The sequence below is a fragment of the Cavia porcellus genome, unplaced genomic scaffold, assembly GCF_034190915.1.
Source record: "Cavia porcellus strain 051 isolate PalLab524CR breed Dunkin Hartley unplaced genomic scaffold, mCavPor4.1 scaffold_3, whole genome shotgun sequence".
NCBI lineage: Eukaryota > Metazoa > Chordata > Mammalia > Rodentia > Caviidae > Cavia > Cavia porcellus.
This window is the reverse complement of record NW_026947486.1, coordinates 68,376,229-68,395,040: the sequence shown is the minus strand read 5'-3', so window position 1 is coordinate 68,395,040 and position 18,812 is coordinate 68,376,229. Positions and strand designations below refer to the sequence as shown.

Sequence of the window (18,812 nt, the reverse complement as noted above, 5' to 3'; positions counted from 1 at the left end):
CCGCTCATTTTCCCTAGGAAAACAGGCTCTGGGGTTCACCCTGAGGGTCTCTGCCAAGCTGGAGTGAGCCCCAACTCTCGGGCGCTCAGACCCCTCCTTTGCACATCTCTGCTATAGGCTGCTCGCATCCTCCTTTGCTCCAGTAGCTGGATCCGCAGCAGCTGCCTCGTGAGGCGGAGGTCACGTGTTGTTTTGCCCGCTGTGGCCTGCCCAAAGTAAAGTGGGCGGGGGCGCGGGTTGAGGAAGGAGGGGGTTGGGGCGGGCTGAAGAGTAGTCTGCCTCTTTCCCCACCCTCCCTTCCCTGAGCGCCCCCTCCCCTTCGCTCACCTTAAAACCACCGCGCATCACCATGGCGAGTTGCTCCTTCGCTCTCGACCAAGCGACAAGGAGACTGAGAGCTGCAGCAGCGGCGGCGGCAGCAGCTCTAGCAGCGGTGGCGACCACCTCGCTTCCTTCTTTGGGAACTTCGACCGCACTCATTGGGACGGGATCGTCTTGCCCGGGAGCCATGTGGCTCTCCAACGCCGCTGGCTCCCGGTCAGACTCCGAGTCCGAAGAGGAGGACCTCCCCGTCGGGGACGAAGTCTGCAAACGCGGCTACCTGCGGAAACAGAAGCATGGACACAGGCGTTATTTCGTGCTCAAACTCGAGACCACTGACGCCCCAGCTCGTTTGGAATACTATGAAAATGCTAGGAAGTTCCGGCACAGTGTCCGTGCCGCGGCTGCAGCTGCAGCGGCCGCCGCCTCCGGTACCGCGGTGCCCGCGCTCATCCCACCACGGCGGGTGATCATCCTGTATCAGTGTTTCTCGGTGAGCCAGAGAGCCGATGCAAGGTATCGACACCTTATTGCCCTTTTCACCCAGAACGAGTACTTCGCGATGGTGGCGGAGAACGAGTCGGAACAAGAAAGCTGGTACTTGCTGCTCAGCCGCCTTATCCTCGAGAGCAAGCGCCGCCGCTGCGGCACTCTGGGTGCACTGTCGGAGGGAGAGCCTGCAGCGCTGGCGGCGGCGGCGGCGGCGGTGGCGGAGCCACCCTTCTATAAAGATGTGTGGCAGGTAATAGTCAAACCCAGAGGGCTGGGTCACAGAAAAGAGCTAAGCGGTGTGTTCCGGCTGTGTCTTACCGACGAAGAGGTCGTGTTTGTGAGGCTGAATACCGAAGTAGCCAGCGTGGTAGTCCAGCTCCTGAGCATCCGTCGCTGCGGGCACTCAGAGCAGTATTTCTTCTTGGAAGTTGGCAGGTCTACTGTTATCGGTCCAGGGGAACTATGGATGCAAGTCGATGACTGTGTGGTTGCCCAAAACATGCATGAGCTGTTTTTGGAGAAGATGAGAGCCTTGTGTGCAGACGAATACCGAGCCCGCTGCCGCAGCTACAGCATCAACATCGGCGCCCACCTGTTAACCCTGCTGTCCACTAGGAGGCACCTAGGCTTGCTGCCTCTGGAGCCCGGCGGCTGGCTCCGAAGATCCCGCTTTGAGCAGTTTTGCCACATCAGGGCCATCAGTGACGGAGAAGAGGAGCTGCTGTTCACCAGGCGCTTCATAACCCCCAGCGAGCCTGTGCCTCCCTCCAGGAGTGGAAGATTGCACCTGCCCAGACCATGCAGGTCCGGGAGGTCGATTTCAGTGCCTGCCAACTTTCTTCACCGCCTAGCGCCCAGCCCTGTATGTGCCCCACACCCTGAAGAATCCCCCAAGGACGGAGCTAGTGCAGCCTCGGGCTCTGGCCCCGGAAACTCTAGGGCGAAAGGGAAAGAAGGCAAAGAGAGTCAGGAAGGAACCGAAGGTGACTACATGCCCATGAACAACTGGGGTTCAGGAAATGGCCGTGGCTCAGGTGGTGACCAGGGTACTAGTGGCCAAGGTTCCAGTAGCCAGAGCTCAGGGGGAAACCAGTACTCCAGCGGGAGGCAGGGATCTGGCGGTGGCCAGGGCTCAAGTGGCAGCCGAGGCTCAGGAGGTCAGGGCTCAGGAGGTCAGGGTGCTGGAGGAAACCAGACCCCAGGAGATGGCCATGGCACCACAGGTGGCCATGGCTCAGGCGGTGGCCAGGGACCTGGAGGTGGACATGGCTCGGGTGGTAGCTGGGGACCAGGAAATGGCCATGGCGCAAGTGGTGGCAGGAATTCAGGAGGGAACAAGGGTTCAGGAAGTGGGAAAAGCACTGAGGGTGATGGTGACCATGGAAAATCTCTGAAGAAAAGATTCTATTTTGGCAAATTAACTCAAGGCAAGCAACAGCAAATGGGACCTGCTTCTGCACCTCCACCCCTATCAGCTGGACCAACTAATGGAAAAGGGAAGGGAGGAAGATTCAGACTTTACTTTTGCGCTGACAGAGGAGCCACAAAAGAACGAAAAGATGCCAAAGAGATGAGAGATACAGAGCCTCCAGGAAGTACAGCTCTGGGTTCCCACAGAGTCAGAGCTTTTGATGAAGATGAGGATGACCCATATGTGCCAATGAGACCAGGGGTGACTGCCCTTTCAAGCTCCAGTGATTATATGCCAATGGCTCCTCAAAATGTCTCTGCATCAAAAAAGTGCCATTCTAGATCACCATTTGAAGATTCAAAAGGATACATGATGATGTTTCCCAGAGTAAGCCCACTGCCTACCCAAAGTGCTCCAAAAACGCCTGATCCTAATAAAGAGGATGACTCAAAAGATAATGATAGTGACAGTGACTACATGTTTATGGCTCCAGGAGCTGGTGCAATTCCAAAAAACCCGAGAAATCCTCAGGGTGGCTCCTCCTCCAAAAGTTGGAGCTCCTACTTCTCTCTGCCTAATCTTTTTCAGAGCTCACCCTTGGGACAGAGTGACCACAGTGAGTATGTACCAATGTTACCTGGAAAATTCCTGGGGCAGGGCAAAGAAATTTCATCAAACTGGGGCCTCAAAGACAGAGCTTCAAAGCCTATGCTGGAGGGGTCTTTCTCAAATTCTGGAGATGGTAGATCATCTTCAAAACCTTCAAATGGTGGGCCCCCAAAGAATAAGGCTAAGAGACCTAATCAGCTGGCTTTTATTACAAAAGGGAATAAAATCAAGCCCATACCACAAAAGCAGAGAGAAGTTGACAGCTTTAGTGGTTATGTCAACATTGACTTCACTAAAAGAGATAGTATGCCAGCCCCCTCTGCTCAAGGACTGCCACATTCGTTGGGCATAATTGCTGACCCCAGACAGTCAGCCTTTTCTAATTACATGAATGCTGAATTCAGAGTGCCCTTTCCAAATCCAGCAAGCCACCTCTCAGATCTTTTAAGAGCTAACCCCTTATCTCTGGACGGTGCTAGGTGGCCATTTCCTCCTCTTCCTCCCAGGGCTACAGGTGGCAATGTCAGTGTGGAAGAGAGTGACTATATTGAAGTAATTTTCAATCCAGCAATGACACCAGCTGTGCCTTTTGCTGACAGTGCCATTCGCTATGATGCTGAAACAGGTCGAATCTATGTGGTCGACCCATTTTCTGAGTGCTGTATGGACATTTCTCTCTCCCCTACAAGATGCTCAGAATCACCACTTGTAGCCAGGCTGCTGCAGGAAGAAGAGCAAGAGACCAGATGCTCACAAAGTCCTTCACAAAGTTTCTTTGCAGCTGCCAGAGCAGCTGTTTCGGCTTTCCCAACTGATAGCCTCCAGAGAGAGATTTCTGCTTCCCTTTCCTCAGCTCCAGCAGCGGCAGCAGCGCCAACCTTAGAGGTAGGCCGATTGTTAGCTGCAGCCTCAGTGCTCACGGTGGTCCCGGGTTTAGGCGCAGCTGCCCAGGTCTTGGAGGCTGCGGTTGGGTTTGACTCCGCCTCCGCCTCCGCCGGCTCATTCCAACCTGTTGCGAATGCTGCTGATGCCGAGGCAGTAAGGGAGGCCCTGGACAATGCCTGTGGTTCAAATTCTAGAGCCCGGAATCCAGCTGCAGATCTTGCCAGAGGTGAGAGCGCAGCTGGCTCTGCTGCCGCTGCAGCTGAGACTCCGCCACCTCCACCGCGTAACCGCTGGGTGCCTAGACCCCCAGAGAGACAAGAGTCTGAACACAATGACGACGACAATGACACCTACGTGAGAGTGGACTTTGCCAGTCCTGACAAGAAATTACGCTCTCCGAAAAGAGGTTAGTAATATTAGAATTAATTTTCTTACAATTGGTGATTGGTTCGTAAGAGTGGATGTGGTGTCTACATTGTTAGGGATTAGTGAAGGTGTATTTACTTGGTGCTAGAAATCAATTTTAATTATTTACACGTTAAATTTTTGATCTTTGCAAAAACCTAAGCTTTTATGAAACAATAAATTTATCTGGACAAAACATGTATCATTTAAACATATGCTCTACTTTTTGGAAGTAATTAAAACTAAAGAACATTAAATCTGAAGATGCTTTCAGACTTCCTTCCCCTTCACTAAGTGATAATGCAAAGCAGGACATCCTAAATTAATTTTCATCAACCATTTTCAAGTCCTTGAGTGGAAATTGCTTTTCTACAGATGTCTATATTGTGTTTAAGTTCAGGAGTTGAATAAGAGCAGAGACTAATAAGCAGTAACAGTTATCTCTTAAGAGTTAAATTACTTTTTAAAAAGCAGTTATTGTGCTAGTTTGTTGTGATTCACAAAAAGGGTTAAATCTCAATTGTTAGCCTGAATGGAAGGAGCTCTGGAAGAGGACAAAACAGAAGTAATTCAAGACAGCAGATGATTAAAAAAGGTGGTATTTGGCTCTGCAATGTGTTTTTACGTTGATCTTTTTATTTGTTTTTACACAGGATAAATTGTGAGAAACAGAGTGTACCTTTTCTCTGTCACTGGTGGGAACAGGACAGTCACATTTACTCTGCTTCCTTTTCTTCTAACCTGCCACTGTCTCAAAAGAGGGTGTGGTGACAGTTTGGTAATGGATATGAATATTATTTCAAAGGTTTAAAACTCATTTAAAACATCTAATTAGCCCTTGGAAAAAATCTAGGAATTCCAGATATCAAGGCTGGAAGGAGACCTGTCCCAGGAGCATCTTACTCTAGATCAGTGAGAGGTTTTAAAGGACTAATTTTCCTAAGGAAGAGTAGCAGCTGTCTGTATACAATGTGACAGGATGTTGTCTTGAGTCATTCTTAAAAAATGACTACAGAAGATAATGTCTCTGTAGTCTCAACTGCTTTTCCTCTTTAAGTAAGGAAGGAATGGACCCCAGCAGTTTTCATTCCAGTAGTCAGTTTAGTGGAGATTTTTGCTTTGCTTGCTTTGAGGAATGCTTTTGTGATTGGATCTCTGCCCACTATGCTTGATCAGGCAGGACAATTTGAAGACTGATCACTACAGTCACCTAACAAGCTCCCTATTTAGTGCAGGTGTAGCCCCCCACCCCATCTCCTCTTTCTCCTCTGGCTATAGAAAACTTGCCTTACAAAAACTCACATTTTCAGCGCAGACACACTAAAAAGAATGATCATTAACAGAACAAAAGGATGCTTTGGCTTGCCAAAGGATTCCATTAAATTGTCAGCCTTCTCCCCAACTGGTGGGCTAGCACGCCCTACCTACCCCAACATGCAAACAATCAACATTGATGCCTTAATTCTGCATTTAAAATTTGTAATTCCATTGGCAAAAACTTAACTCATAACCAGCTTTTCAGGAACAGATTTATTTTATTCTGTAAAGCACACTTGAAAATTAGTCTCAAGCTATTGTTGAAATCTAAGTGCTACTAAAAGACAACCCTTACAACTTTGATGTAAAATTATACATTAAAATAGCTGCTACATTAAAGTAACTGGCTAATTGCTGCAGTACTTTGTGCAGCATGAATTTTGATAGTTTTGCCTATATTTTCCAATACTCTAGTCATTGTTTAAGTGAACATTTAAAATAGTTAAATGTCACTGTTCAATATACCCCAACTTCCCAAGAATTAAGATCCAGTAATCGTTATGTTCACACATATTACTGATTTATAGTTTTTCTGGAGATTTTGGAGATTTGACATTCTCTAAGTGTATCACTTGTTGAGGAAATTACTAACTTTATTGATTACAGTAAAAAGGCTATATCTCAGAGGGAGGCATATGCTTATGAGGAAATAAAATAATGAATACACTTTGGAATGTGAAAGCACTTTTCAAACGTTACATATTTTTATTGTGTCATTATATTAATACTGAAATGAAATTTCAACCATTTAAATTGATGACTCAGTTTCTTAGAAAATATTGGTACTGACGGTGATTCTTGTATGTAGCTTCTGAGGTGTATGGAAGGAATGACAGGTGTGGGATGTGGTGATGAAACAACTCACTGCAGAAAATGATTTTGGTTAGCATTTTGATGTGAATTAATACAGTAGAATGTTGCCTGTAAAGTGAGAAGTACAGCCTGATTAATTAATAGATTTTACCCATTTCAATCTGTCTTCATTTTCCTATTTAACATTTGTAAAATAAAAAGATCATATTAAAGAAACAAAAAATCCTTGACAGGAACAGGGACAAAATATTAAGAGTTACGTAGTTCAAAAAGTAGTTTTAATTCATGGAAAGTGCTTAGAACTGCTTAGTACATAAGTGTTACACATGAATTATTATATAGTTATTATTGTTGCTTTGTTGTTATTATATTTAAAATCACGAAGCTAAATTAAAATTCTCCATCCTGTAATCCCATGTTTCAGTTACTCTGTTAAAATGCTCTACGTGTTTGCTCAGTCATGATCTTTATGGTTAATAACAAGTAAGATTTTGTTACTGAGACAGCATTTTCATATATAATCTCTTTTTATCTGGATATAATGGCATATTTTTAGTCAACAGAACTATAATTTGGAATGATATTTTAATAAATAAAGTGCTTTTAAAGTATTTATTAAAGACAAAGTTTTGACATTTTAAACAGGAGTCTTAGACACTAGCATTTAGAAAGACAGTGTAATTTTTTTAAGTGTGGTTTATTCTGGCTCTTAACCCGTGTATGACTTTTTGCTTCTTTCACTACTTTACCTAGTGTAAAACAAATAGTTTAAAATGATTTGAAGAGAAAAATTACTTGAGTTTTCTTTCAAGAAATAGGAAAATGAAGAAGCCAATTCTAGAGAGCATGAGACAGATGATTAACTAACTTAGTTATGTCGTGAATGCATTTGGTATTTAAAAGAAAAAATTAACTTTTGAAATTTTAGGCACAAGAACCACCATATAGAAAACCTAATTTTCTTCCAAGTGTTCTGTTGCCAAATATTGCTGTAAATTATAGGTGCAGTGAGCAAATAACGTATTATAAATTATTAGAAGAAAAATCTCCACATAGGACAGATTTGCCAGCCATCATTGATGGGTCATTTATTTTAGGCAACATTCAATTCCCCCAAATTTGAGCAGTCCTTTGGAGTGAAGAGACATTTGACCTATACCAATTAAAGAAAACCTTACAAAATTAAAGTTAGCTAAAGTTGTTGGCAATCACTCTTTTGCATTTATTCTGTGTTGAGTGATGCTTCCAGAATAAAAATTTTGGCTACTAGCATAATACCTACTTAAAACAAGGATCACTAGTATAATATCTATTTTAAATAAGGATCAAGACTTTCAGCACACCACAATATGAAACATGCATAAGAATTCAAACAGTATCTCTTGCTTTTTTTTCCTATTGCTAATTACCAAAAACTAAACAAAATACTTCTGAGTCATTGGCAAAGCACTGTTTTGGGAGCAATCTCAGGCTTCTAAACCATTTCATGTTGGAACAGGTATGACTAAGATAGTACAGGTAAAAGTAAGGGCTACTGTGCGTAATTTAAAATGCACTGTTGTAAAGCCTGGTGCAGTAGCACATGATCAAAGTCACAGCACTGGGAAGGGTGAGGCAGGAGCATCACTACAAGTTCAAAGTCAGCTTTGGGCTACATGAGACCATGGCCAGCCTACACTATGCAGGAGATCCTGTCTCAAAAAGAAACCAACAAACAGATGCACTGTTGTCACATTGTCAATTTGTTGATTGAGGGAAAGTTTTCCGGTTACAGATTACTGTGTAATTTGCAAAGCAGATTCACAACCATTATTTTACTGATAGATGCTAAGTACTGGAAGTAAAGCCTATGTTAAGAATTTTTCTGTAGTCAAAAAGCTAAGTGGTAGAGTAAAAATATAACTCATATATCTGATATAAAACACACCACTCCACATAGTATATCACTTTCCTTTAATAGGATGTTTAATGTTATTTTTTATATTGATGAAAGATTATTATATAGGAAAAGATTGGGAAAAATATACATTCATATGAATTTGATGGTAGCAAATTTAGTTATAATTCATGTGCTAACTGTGTCCATGTGCCAGGACTTGGATAATTTTCACTACATTGAGCTGTGTGCTATGGCTCTTAAAATGAAGGAATTTGATATATGCTCGAATTAATGCTTTAAATCTGATCTTGGAAGGAGTTAAATAATCTTTACCTTATAGATACAAATAATGCATATATCCATTTAGATCTCATGGAATGTTGAAAGGATTCAAAGTGAGTTGAATGTGCATCCAGTAACCTCCCATTAATGGTCATTTTTTTAACTGAAGTTAGATTTGTATGTTTTTCCCTAATATGCTTTTTCCAGCTAACAGCAAAGAGTTTTTTTTTTTCATTTCTTTCTGTATAAGATCTGGTATTCTAATCTGTACCATCACAGTAGGGAGAACAGGCTAAAAAGTATGGGAGGATAAAGAAAAGATGCCATAGAAATAGATGCTCTTCATTTATTTAAAAAGTAAACTTGCTGTTGGCAGTCATGTCAGATTTTAGAACCTTGAAAATCAAATCCTCTCCTTGGAATATAAAAATCCTTATTTAAAAGTAAATTCATTTTGTTTAACACCTTTTAAAAGTCTTTAAGATGATGTAAATATAACCCAGACATTTTATTGGCACTATTAGAAAATAGCTTTATAAAATGCTTAATTACAATCTGCAGTATGTTTTGTGTAAGTGCTGCAGGGCTCTTTGATGGTGAGGATCACTTGCTAGCAAATATTGCTTGGTCCTGAGTGAAAAATGAGAGATCTTAAGACTAGTGTTTAGAATGATGAAATGAATACAAAACACCACACTTTAAGCACAAGTATTGGCCTGCTAATTTTAAAGATATTGATACCATTGTAAAGATAATGCATTTGCCATATGAAGTTAAAATATCTTCTTTATCAATTTTGTATGCCAGATGTCTCACAGTTTCATATTTTGGAAGGTAGACTCAATGCTTGAAGAAAAAAGGGTTTTTTAAGGATTTTTTCTTGATGGGGACATATATACTATTTAAGAATTGCATTCTTTTATTTTTAATTATTTTTATATATTTGCATTCCTTTAGAGAGTATCTTTCAACTTCTAGCTGAGGAATTATTCCTGTAGGAAGGAAAATGCATACTTAAATATTTACTTAGTGGAATGAGAAAATTATTACTGTCTTTTTCCCTAACTTCCAGATAACCCTTTCCCTATTGTTTAAGGTTGTGTTGGGTTGTATTCTATAAATTTTACCCTCATAAGCCCCCTTATAAGACTTGTGCCCTTAATTTCAGAAAAACACATTCTTTCCTGCTCTCTCTGACTAAAAAGGTGAGGGACTTCCTGCAATCAAGCAGGGTCTATGTTAGCTTTATGTCCCAATATGTGGCTTGGTCCTCCGTTTCAGCCTGCTAGCTGTTAGCTTGCCGGAATAGTCTTCCTTGTAAGCATCTTTATTGATACAGTTTCATAGGCTGTGCTTTGTGTTCTACTCTTCCTTGTTGGCCCGGCTGCAACTGAGCCACTGTTTCAATCTATGTCCATGGTTAGGTCACAATATTTTTGATGCTGGCCAGATCCTCTGGGTTTACTGAACATCCAGTTCCCCCAAAATTGTGATGACCTTAGCTAGTATTCACAATGTATATAATTTGTTTATGATTAATAATTTTTGCATGCATTTGGACTTGAAACATAGAATATCAATCAAGCCTCTATCTCTAAATTAATCTTAAAAATTGCTCACATATGCACTCGATAGTGCCTTTGAATATGTGATCAGCAAATGCAATAGTAAGTTACGCCTCCAGGCTTCAAGGCACATGAATGATGTCCTCCTCCGCAGAGGCTCCCCTCTAAAGGAATCCTTATTATGACTATAGATCATACCTAGTCTCCCTTCTCCTTCCATCTGTCCTCAACTTTTCCAAGCTTATGAGTTTTGGGGGACATTATTTCTGTCAGCAATGCTAAAGGACATACTTCCCTGGAGCCCTAAATTGAAAGTTCAAATACATCATAAAAAATTATTGTTGGATATAGTTAAAATAGTTCCAATGTTAGCTCAGGACCTGCATAGGTTAATATATATATATATATATATATATATATATATATATATATATATATGAAGCTATCAACCTGTTTACCACCATTCATTTATGGTAGTATTTCTATGAGAATTTATTCTGAGTTTCAACTAAATGATGAGCCTTAGAGTAGGTCTCTCATAAATTGGAGACTGCTTATATTAGAATTCTAGTAACTTGTATAAATTAATAGTAACTAGGCATCAGAGTGAAGTGGCCCAAGGGTGCACTGTTAGGAGGTAGTGGAGAAACTGACCCAGAATAAAATCTTTCATCTGATACCCAGACAATTTGTGTCTGAATAATGTAGACTGGAATGAGGGCTCTAGGGAAGGGTAAGTGTGAAACATTCGAGCTGACCTTTGAAGATATAGAGGTTTGTGGACTGAAGTTATAACATAGCAGGCATAAGTGCCTGCTTGGCAAGCACAAGATCCTGACTTTGATTCCAGTACCCAATAACAACAACAACAACAACAACAATAATAATAATAATAGTTGTATGACTAATGATCTGAGAGTATAGAGTTTTAGATCCAATTCTTTCACAAATTCTTTTGATTTTTCTATCACAAGCTTTTGCAATAATAGAGAAACCTGTTTCATTATCTGACGTATGAAGGAGATAATGTGATTGATATTGTAAAGACTAGTAGCAATTATTCCCAGTTTTTACTCCTAAAGGAGTAGCATTTCAATTTTATCAAGTCCTAGAGAATTATCCTGGAATGCATTCATAAGACATAGAAAGATATGGTTATTTCCCTTATTGAATTTTAAAAAGACCTACATATAATCTAAAGATTATAAAAAGGTAAGTCAAAAAATGTAAAAATATTAGTTCTATTATTATCTGTTAAATTGTAGAGTGTAAGTTTCCATTTATTTTTCTGCCATACATGTTTTGCTTGGTTGCTTCTGCTTATGTAGCCATTAATTAATAAGGGAATGCCAAGTTGACTAATGAACACAGTGAGAATTTTGAAAACATTTTAAAAATCAATTTTTGAGATCTAGGAAAAATGGAATTAAAAACATAACTGACAAGATTGGGGAGAATAAAAAGAAAATGAAAGAATAACTGGATATATTGTTGTACTTTCACCTTTTCTGGACTGTTTCGGACTTTAGATTGTAATAGAGACATGTTTATGCTTCATATAAAGAGATCTGGAATACTCTGGAGGAACTGCATTCTTGGCTCACCCTACAGACTTCTAGGGATATAAAAGTCATGTGTGATTTATTACTGTATTAAAGACTAATACTTAGTTTATTTAATTGTACAAATTGAAACGCAAAAGTTTATATCATTTATTTTTGAGAAGAAAATGATTGCTACCAAGCTTTGTAGAAAGTAGAAGGAAAATGTTTTCATCCATCAGAGTCCATTAAGGTTTTTCTCACTTGCAGGGAAAAACTGCTTGAAAACAATACCACCAATTAAAAGAGGTGGGATTAGTTTGTCATTAAAAAGATCTTTGATTAATTGAAAAAGAGAATACATAATAAGATAATTATAACCTGTCAGTATGAAATGGGAATAATATGTCAAAAACAGACCACATTATTGACACCATCACTATTTACTGCTATGGTGGTGAAAATGTTATAAAATGAGCAGGCTGTGAATCTAAAGTATGATTGTCTATCCTTTAATATTCATTATGTGGAGTGTTCAAAACTGAATTTTAATCCTGAATTGCTTTCCTTTGCCACTCAGCAAGCTTCTGGGTCACTTCCCTTTTGCTGTTCTTTGGAATGTGCTCAGGGAATGTAAACTCATTTTAACATTGGCCTAAGTAACACAGGATTACGAAGGGAAATCTGTGGCTCAAGTTCCCATTATGAATTTCAAAAGAAATTTAAATAATTTTGGGATTATCTTTTTGGAAAACATTAGTTTTTTAACTAGCTTGTTAATCGGAAATTTACAACCATATTTTGTAGATTAGAAGTTATGTAATTTGCCACGTCTTCGTAAATTATCAACCATTCATTCAGTGCTGGCCTGTTATAAGAAAGCCATGAAGATATGTACTGAATTTTTTAATAGAGACTGTCATTTGTAAAAGGAAAGAAGAAAGAAAACACACTCCATATGTTCCACATTTCAGGTTTAGTGTAGTGACAATGCAGGAGTTTTTAGAGCTTAATTTGTGTATTTCTGGAAAAATACATTTTAAAATTGTATATCATTTAAGGAATTAAGAAACCTTTAAAGTATACACTGTACTATTGTGTAAACAAAAGGTATTTTTACAGTAAAATAGCAAATTCAATTATTTGAGCTATCTTTCTAGCCTTAAATTTCAGTTAAAAACATATAGCTGATATTTAACAAAATTCTATGATAATAGTCTAAACTAATTTTGCAACACATAAAAAAATGCTAATCTATGGCTTCACAAGTACCTTTCATCCCGTGTTAAAAAATACTCAGAATCTAAAATTTCCTATGCCCACTACTGACAGGAAGATTTAATTTTTCTTAATTTAGAGTACTTATTTTTCTAACTTTTTAATGTGAAGCAAAGATGTCTTCAATGAATCCTGACTAATAATCACAATATTTTTATGGAAATGAAAAGATCCATTACTTTGTCCAGCTAAAAGTTTGTTACATATATCAAAACATCTGGTGAAAAGATAAACAGTTAAGATGTATACTTCCACTTAACTCAAGATCTTGTACTTGAAGCCTCCGTTAGAGAATGCTTTTCTTGAGCACCTTTAGGTTGTCTCAAATGAAAGAAACAATACTTGGTACTTTCATGTGATCCAATCTTAAAGTAACACCAGCATCATAGTCAATTTGTTTAGCGTTTATTCCTATCCTTCTCAAGTCCAGTATTTCTGTGTACCGATCAGCATGTGTACCCACAGCTCTCCATTATGTACTGTCTCAAGTGAAAAACCAAGAGAGTAATAACTGTAACCTCTTTGTATTAGGCGAAAATTACTGTCAAATTTCTTTTGAAGTTCTGATTTTGTTCTTTTACAAGAAATTTAGAGATTGGGTCAGAAGACTATGACCAAGGTGCTTCAATATTTTTAGTGTGGGGGCTAAGGATAGAGCTCAGTGGCATGCCTGGCAAATGCAAAATCCATAGTTTGATTTCAGGCACCCTCAATTTTTTTTGAATAGGGACACATAACAGGGTGAAAGCCTAATCAAACATTCAGGGCAGTGAAAAACAATCTTTGTCTGTCTAATGCCTGGCTTACTTGCAGGCTCCACTGGATAGAAGCAGAAGAGAGCAAGCATATGCAAAGCCACTGTCCCTCAGAAATGTCAGTGGCAGTGTGTGGGCAAAAGGACTAACTGTCCTAGAGCCATTGTCCGGCTAGTGTTTGTTCTTCATAGGCAGCCTACAGAGTTCATTTACCACCTTTGTGCTCAGACAGCCTCCTCCACATGCATCTCCAAAACATTTAGTTAGATTTTGTTTCATTTTAGAGAATGGAGGGAATGGAAGCTCTTCGTATAATTCTAAAAATAACTTTGTTTTTATCATCTTTCTTTTTAGAGTGATTACATTGCCACAAAAACATATTTTAGAAGAAAAGTGACGCTTAAAGAATTCCATCTCATCTACTCCAGATCTGCCTAAAAGAAAGAAAATTCAGAGGCTTCGGAATAGAAAGCAACCTTATTTCTAAAAACCTACACATGAATTCCAGCAGTTGAAGGATCCCGACTCACTGAGATCATTCCTTCTTCTGTGTTATGGGTCCAAGTGATTTTTAAAATCAAGAATATTTGCACTGTGCTTTGTTTTCCAGTATCCCTTTCTGACATGTGTCTTTGAAAGAAAACAGGTACTATAAAAGTTAACACCTAATAACTCCTTTTCTTGCAATCTACGTAAATGTGGATCATATCAATTTTAATGTTGAATAATATTTGGTTTCATTTTGAAATCATAAAACATTTAAGGGCAGATTTTTAAAAACTTGTACAAATAAGAAGGTAGGTATGATCTGGAATCTTTTGATTAAAATATATTAAAAACATTTCTTCATCAAGAAATGAAATATCAACTAAACTGATGTCTTAGTGGGGGAATTTTCAATATTTTAAGGCAGAACTAAAAGCCAGATTGTCTCAGTTTTTGCTCGTTAACAAGACTACAACATTTCACATTGATCCTCAGCTAAACTAATATCTTGACTGAGCATTTCCAACATTTTAAAGGCACACCTGAGGAGCAAGTTATCTACTTGTTCATATATTACAGTGATCCTCTGCCTGTAAATCAAGTTAGCATTTCCAAATCAATTGTTTTTGAAAACTATATTTTCTCACCCTCCATCCTTTCTCTTTTTGACCCTCTCCTGGATACACACACTCCCTCTCATGCCCTGGACTCCTATAAAGAAATCAGTTTCATATATCAAAAAATTTATACTTATCAATCAACATTCTAATTAAAACATAAGCCCAAACAAGTCTCTTATAAGGCTTTATTTCCTTCTGGACAATAACCTGATGTAGTATGAACCAAATTAAAAAAAAAAAATCAGAGCAAGCTCCTGCCCCTTCCGTTTTTGCTTGCTTCTGATGGAAACTGAATTAAAATTTTAGGAACCTGGATCTTTGAGTGTGTGACACCAACAGATGGTGATCACTTAGGATGTGTACAAAGGTCCTGAAGCTTGCTTAGAACTTTGCTATGTGGTGGCACACAAATCTCAGCCTGTTGTACCATCACTGGCAAACCTCATCATATCATAGATACGTGTGTTTGCATGAATGTGTAAGTGTGTGAGTGCTAGTGTCTGTATGCACATACTGGTATGTATGCATAATTTATGTACCTGTGAACACGTGATTGTAGATGTACCTGTTGTGTGTAACTCTGTCACCAAATTGCTTTGCATTTCGTGTGCAACTTTGCAGTAGTGTAATATTTAAATTTTTCACCACTCTTGATGTTTTTGAACATCTACTTCTAGCTTTGAGCAGGCTTTCAGTACATGTTGCTAAGCTAAATTTTCAGAAGAAATGAGTGAATTTCTATTATTTTTCCTGTGAACCAATCAAAAGGATAGGGGTTTCTTCATTTCCTCTTGTGAATGGGGAGATGTGGCTACAGGACCAGTTAGTGCCACAGTTACTGGTCATTGAGAAGGCTTCACTGCGTCACTCACTTCGGACTCCTCTGTCCCTTCAGATTACTCTCTTTCCCCATCCTAATCAAATAATGCATTGTGACTTTTGTTCAATATGATAGCAATGTGCTCTTTTGGTAGCCTTTTCAAACATTCTATCATCTTTGTACATCGAAATAAGTTAAGTCATACTGATTCAGAATGATGGGAAGATGAGCATATTTGAGGGAAAATGTAATTTACAGATTAGATTTAGGGGCTACCAGCAGACAGGGTGCAGAGGGTACATCACAGCGGTAATACTTACTGAATAAACAAATGGAAACCTTATACACAACAGTACATACAACTAGTAACAGGTACAGCATTACAAATATGCAATGTTTTTGACACTACTCCTTAGTTTACAGACACAATTTATTCAGTATTGTGCTGGAAGAATCTTACTATGTACCAACATCACTTTACCTTCCACTTATCAGTTTATGCTGCTGTTAAAAAAAAAAAAAAAACCAATGGTGGAATGATTTGTGTGTGTCTGTGTATGTGTGTGTGTGTATGTGTGTGTGTGTGTGTGTGTGTGTGTGTGACCTCTACATTAACTTGGTATCATGCATAGTCACTAGGACAATGAAAACTAAAACTTTACAGTTGTAACAGCTCATTACATGTCCTATTTCTGCTTTACAGTTTGGTGTTAAATTGCTCTGGCTTTGTCTTCCTTTGTAAATATTCCTGTATTCTTTGTAAACATCTCATTTGTAGTTCTGGGAGACAAACTTGCAACTCTGTATAGTGTTTATATATGTACATATATATATCTGACTCGCTTTTCCATAGAGCTACTTGCAATAAATGTGTTCACGTAAGTTAGTTGTGTGAAGATTCATTTTCTTCATAATACAGTTATCTATACCCAATTATAAATATATTTGTATTCCTTCTCTGGTACGATTGAGCACTGTTTGCAAAATGAAGAAATTGTGTAACTTAAGGTTTGTGTTCAAGTTATATTCCCTAGAAATTAAGCTTTTCAATAATTAATAAAGTTAACTATTGATTCCCCAAATGGAGAGGTGATACTAGTGTAGAATAATTTATGAAATGACTTACCTGAGTTTTCACATGGCCTATGATGTGTGAACCCTCTAAGTGCCTATTTAAGGTTGAGGTGATTTTTTATAATGTCTTGTCTTTGTATCTTATTACTTAGTCTTGCTCTTTAAATTACTCGCTGTTCATTTCTTTATATTTAACCACGAGGAAATATGAGTACAAGGAAATTGCACCAATGACATTTTTTTCATTAATGGAATATAGAAGGAATGATGGATTGAATGTCAAGAATTTACTAGAAACTCAATTTTGTCAGAAACCAAAGCCCAAATTGTATTTTATTCACCCCCCTCACAGCCTCTTGAAGGCAAACATATTCATGCTTGTTATGCTTATTTGAGGGTTTACATTTTAACAAGACTTGAATTCCTGAAACAGCAGCATGGACTGGCTGGTTTGACAATAAGCAGAATTCACTAGTAGGAAAATCGATATTTGAGTACATGAACAGAATTAGCTTCCTCACACTCCTAATCTCACATATGGTAACCAAATATTCTCTGTACAATTTCAAAAGTACTAATTTTTTAAAACATTAAAATTTGTTCAAGAGACTTGTCAGGTTTAAAAGATGCCTAAATGCGCCAACGATATAGCTCCGTGATGTAATACCTGCCTGACAAGAGCAAGGTCCTGACTTTGATTCAAACATAAATAATTTTTTTTAATTAAAAAATTAAAGATGTCTAAATATACACTAGTTAAGCACCTCCAGTGATTGTTTAGAAAACTATTAGGTGCTAAATGGCCCCAGAGAGCATCTTGGAAATGCACCAAAATGCTTTTTTAAAATGGTTTGAAAACAAAACTAAGAAAGGGAGTAACCTGGAAAATCGGAGCATGAGAATACATATGGGTAAAACAGATCATGGTTCCTGATTTATAAAATGTGCAGATGAGAAATTGCAAAATTAATGCATAGAATAGGGTCAGACTGTATTCTGCATTAGAAAACCTAACTCATCTTTCTTCTGAGATATGCATGCTAATGGATGATGGTTTTCAGACAGTTACCTGAAATCCCAGTTTGCTTCATAAGTGTCCTTCAGAGATAAGAAATGCAACCAAGCTGTACAAAGCCAGACAACTTCCCTCCTGTCTCTTGTGCATGATAAATGCTAAAGCAATTAGGAACCACTGTTGCGTGCTACTTTGGAATTTGTAGCAACATAAATGCTGTGCTGTGTCAGTGGAGGAAAAGCATTTAGAATAAAGTCCTGAGAACTTAGGAGGAGACCACCGATTATGGTTAATATGAAATGTTTGGGTCCATAGAACTGAACAAGAAGCAATCTCCCCCTTGACTTTTCAACCTTAGAGTATCTATTAGAGGGTCTTCTATTTCACTGGCAATACTCTGAATTAGCATTTAAATAACAAAAGAAGGAAAAAAATATTGAAATGGAAAGCAGATTCTTAAGTGTCTACAGGAAAATGTGGAGCTTATAGTTCACTCTATTTCCACATTTGTAATCCTGAAGATTTTCAGCATTTGTGCCTTTTCTGCACCATTTTCAGAAAATTAAATGTATGTAGACCATTTAAAATATATTCCTGCTCAGACTTCTGTTACTGTTTTGTTTTAAATTTTTCAGAGTAGCTTAGAAACCACGTGTATTACATGATTTTTAAATTAATATTTACCTCTATGTTAACATAATATTCACTCCCGAAAGACCAGACCTAATGGTCACATTGCTTAGTTCTAAGAATTATAGCTAAGTATATTAGTCACTATGGATATAACCCATGTGCAATAAATACTGGAAAAGTCTTGTTTTGTAAGGCAATCACATCTTTTTGTGGTAATGTAACAATAACATAAGACCCATGTTCAGTCTTCAAAGAGTCTTAACTGGCTTCCTTAACACTTTGGAAAATGATATTTGACTCTATGTAGAGAATATTCTGAAATTAGGCTTAGAACTATAAGCGATATTAGATAAGGGAGAAAACTCTATCATCCTTTCAACTATTTCTTCATTTTCTTCTCATCTTTGGAGAAGTTATTTTAATCATCTTTCTTAGCTACTCAAGTTGTGATAAAAGGTCTAACAGGATGCAATGATTGGAAAGATTTCTTGTTAGTCTAGTGATTTGTGATTCAGGATAGTCCATAGAAGTTGGCTGGGGATGTAAATAAATGATAGTGTGCTTTCCTAGCATGGGTGAAACCTCCAGTACCACTGGAAGAAGTATAGTGT

The 18,812-nt window shown here is 38.5% G+C and overlaps 1 protein-coding gene across 1 annotated transcript; it reads left to right on the top strand.

The window, feature by feature from the left end:
- Positions 1-341: 341 nt before the first annotated feature.
- Irs4 (insulin receptor substrate 4) lies at positions 342-16,361 on the top strand. Its single transcript, XM_023564167.2, has 2 exons — positions 342-4,124; positions 13,908-16,361. Exons 1-2 carry the CDS (start codon positions 350-352, stop codon positions 13,910-13,912), a joined length of 3,780 nt encoding a protein of 1,259 aa, XP_023419935.2. The 5' UTR covers positions 342-349; the 3' UTR covers positions 13,913-16,361.
- Positions 16,362-18,812: the final 2,451 nt, after the last annotated feature.

Bases quoted from the DNA above. Each gene is read 5' to 3' on its own strand.
- Irs4 (XM_023564167.2), top strand. From the start codon at position 350: ATGGCGAGTTGCTCCTTCGCTCTCGACCAAGCGACAAGGAGACTGAGA.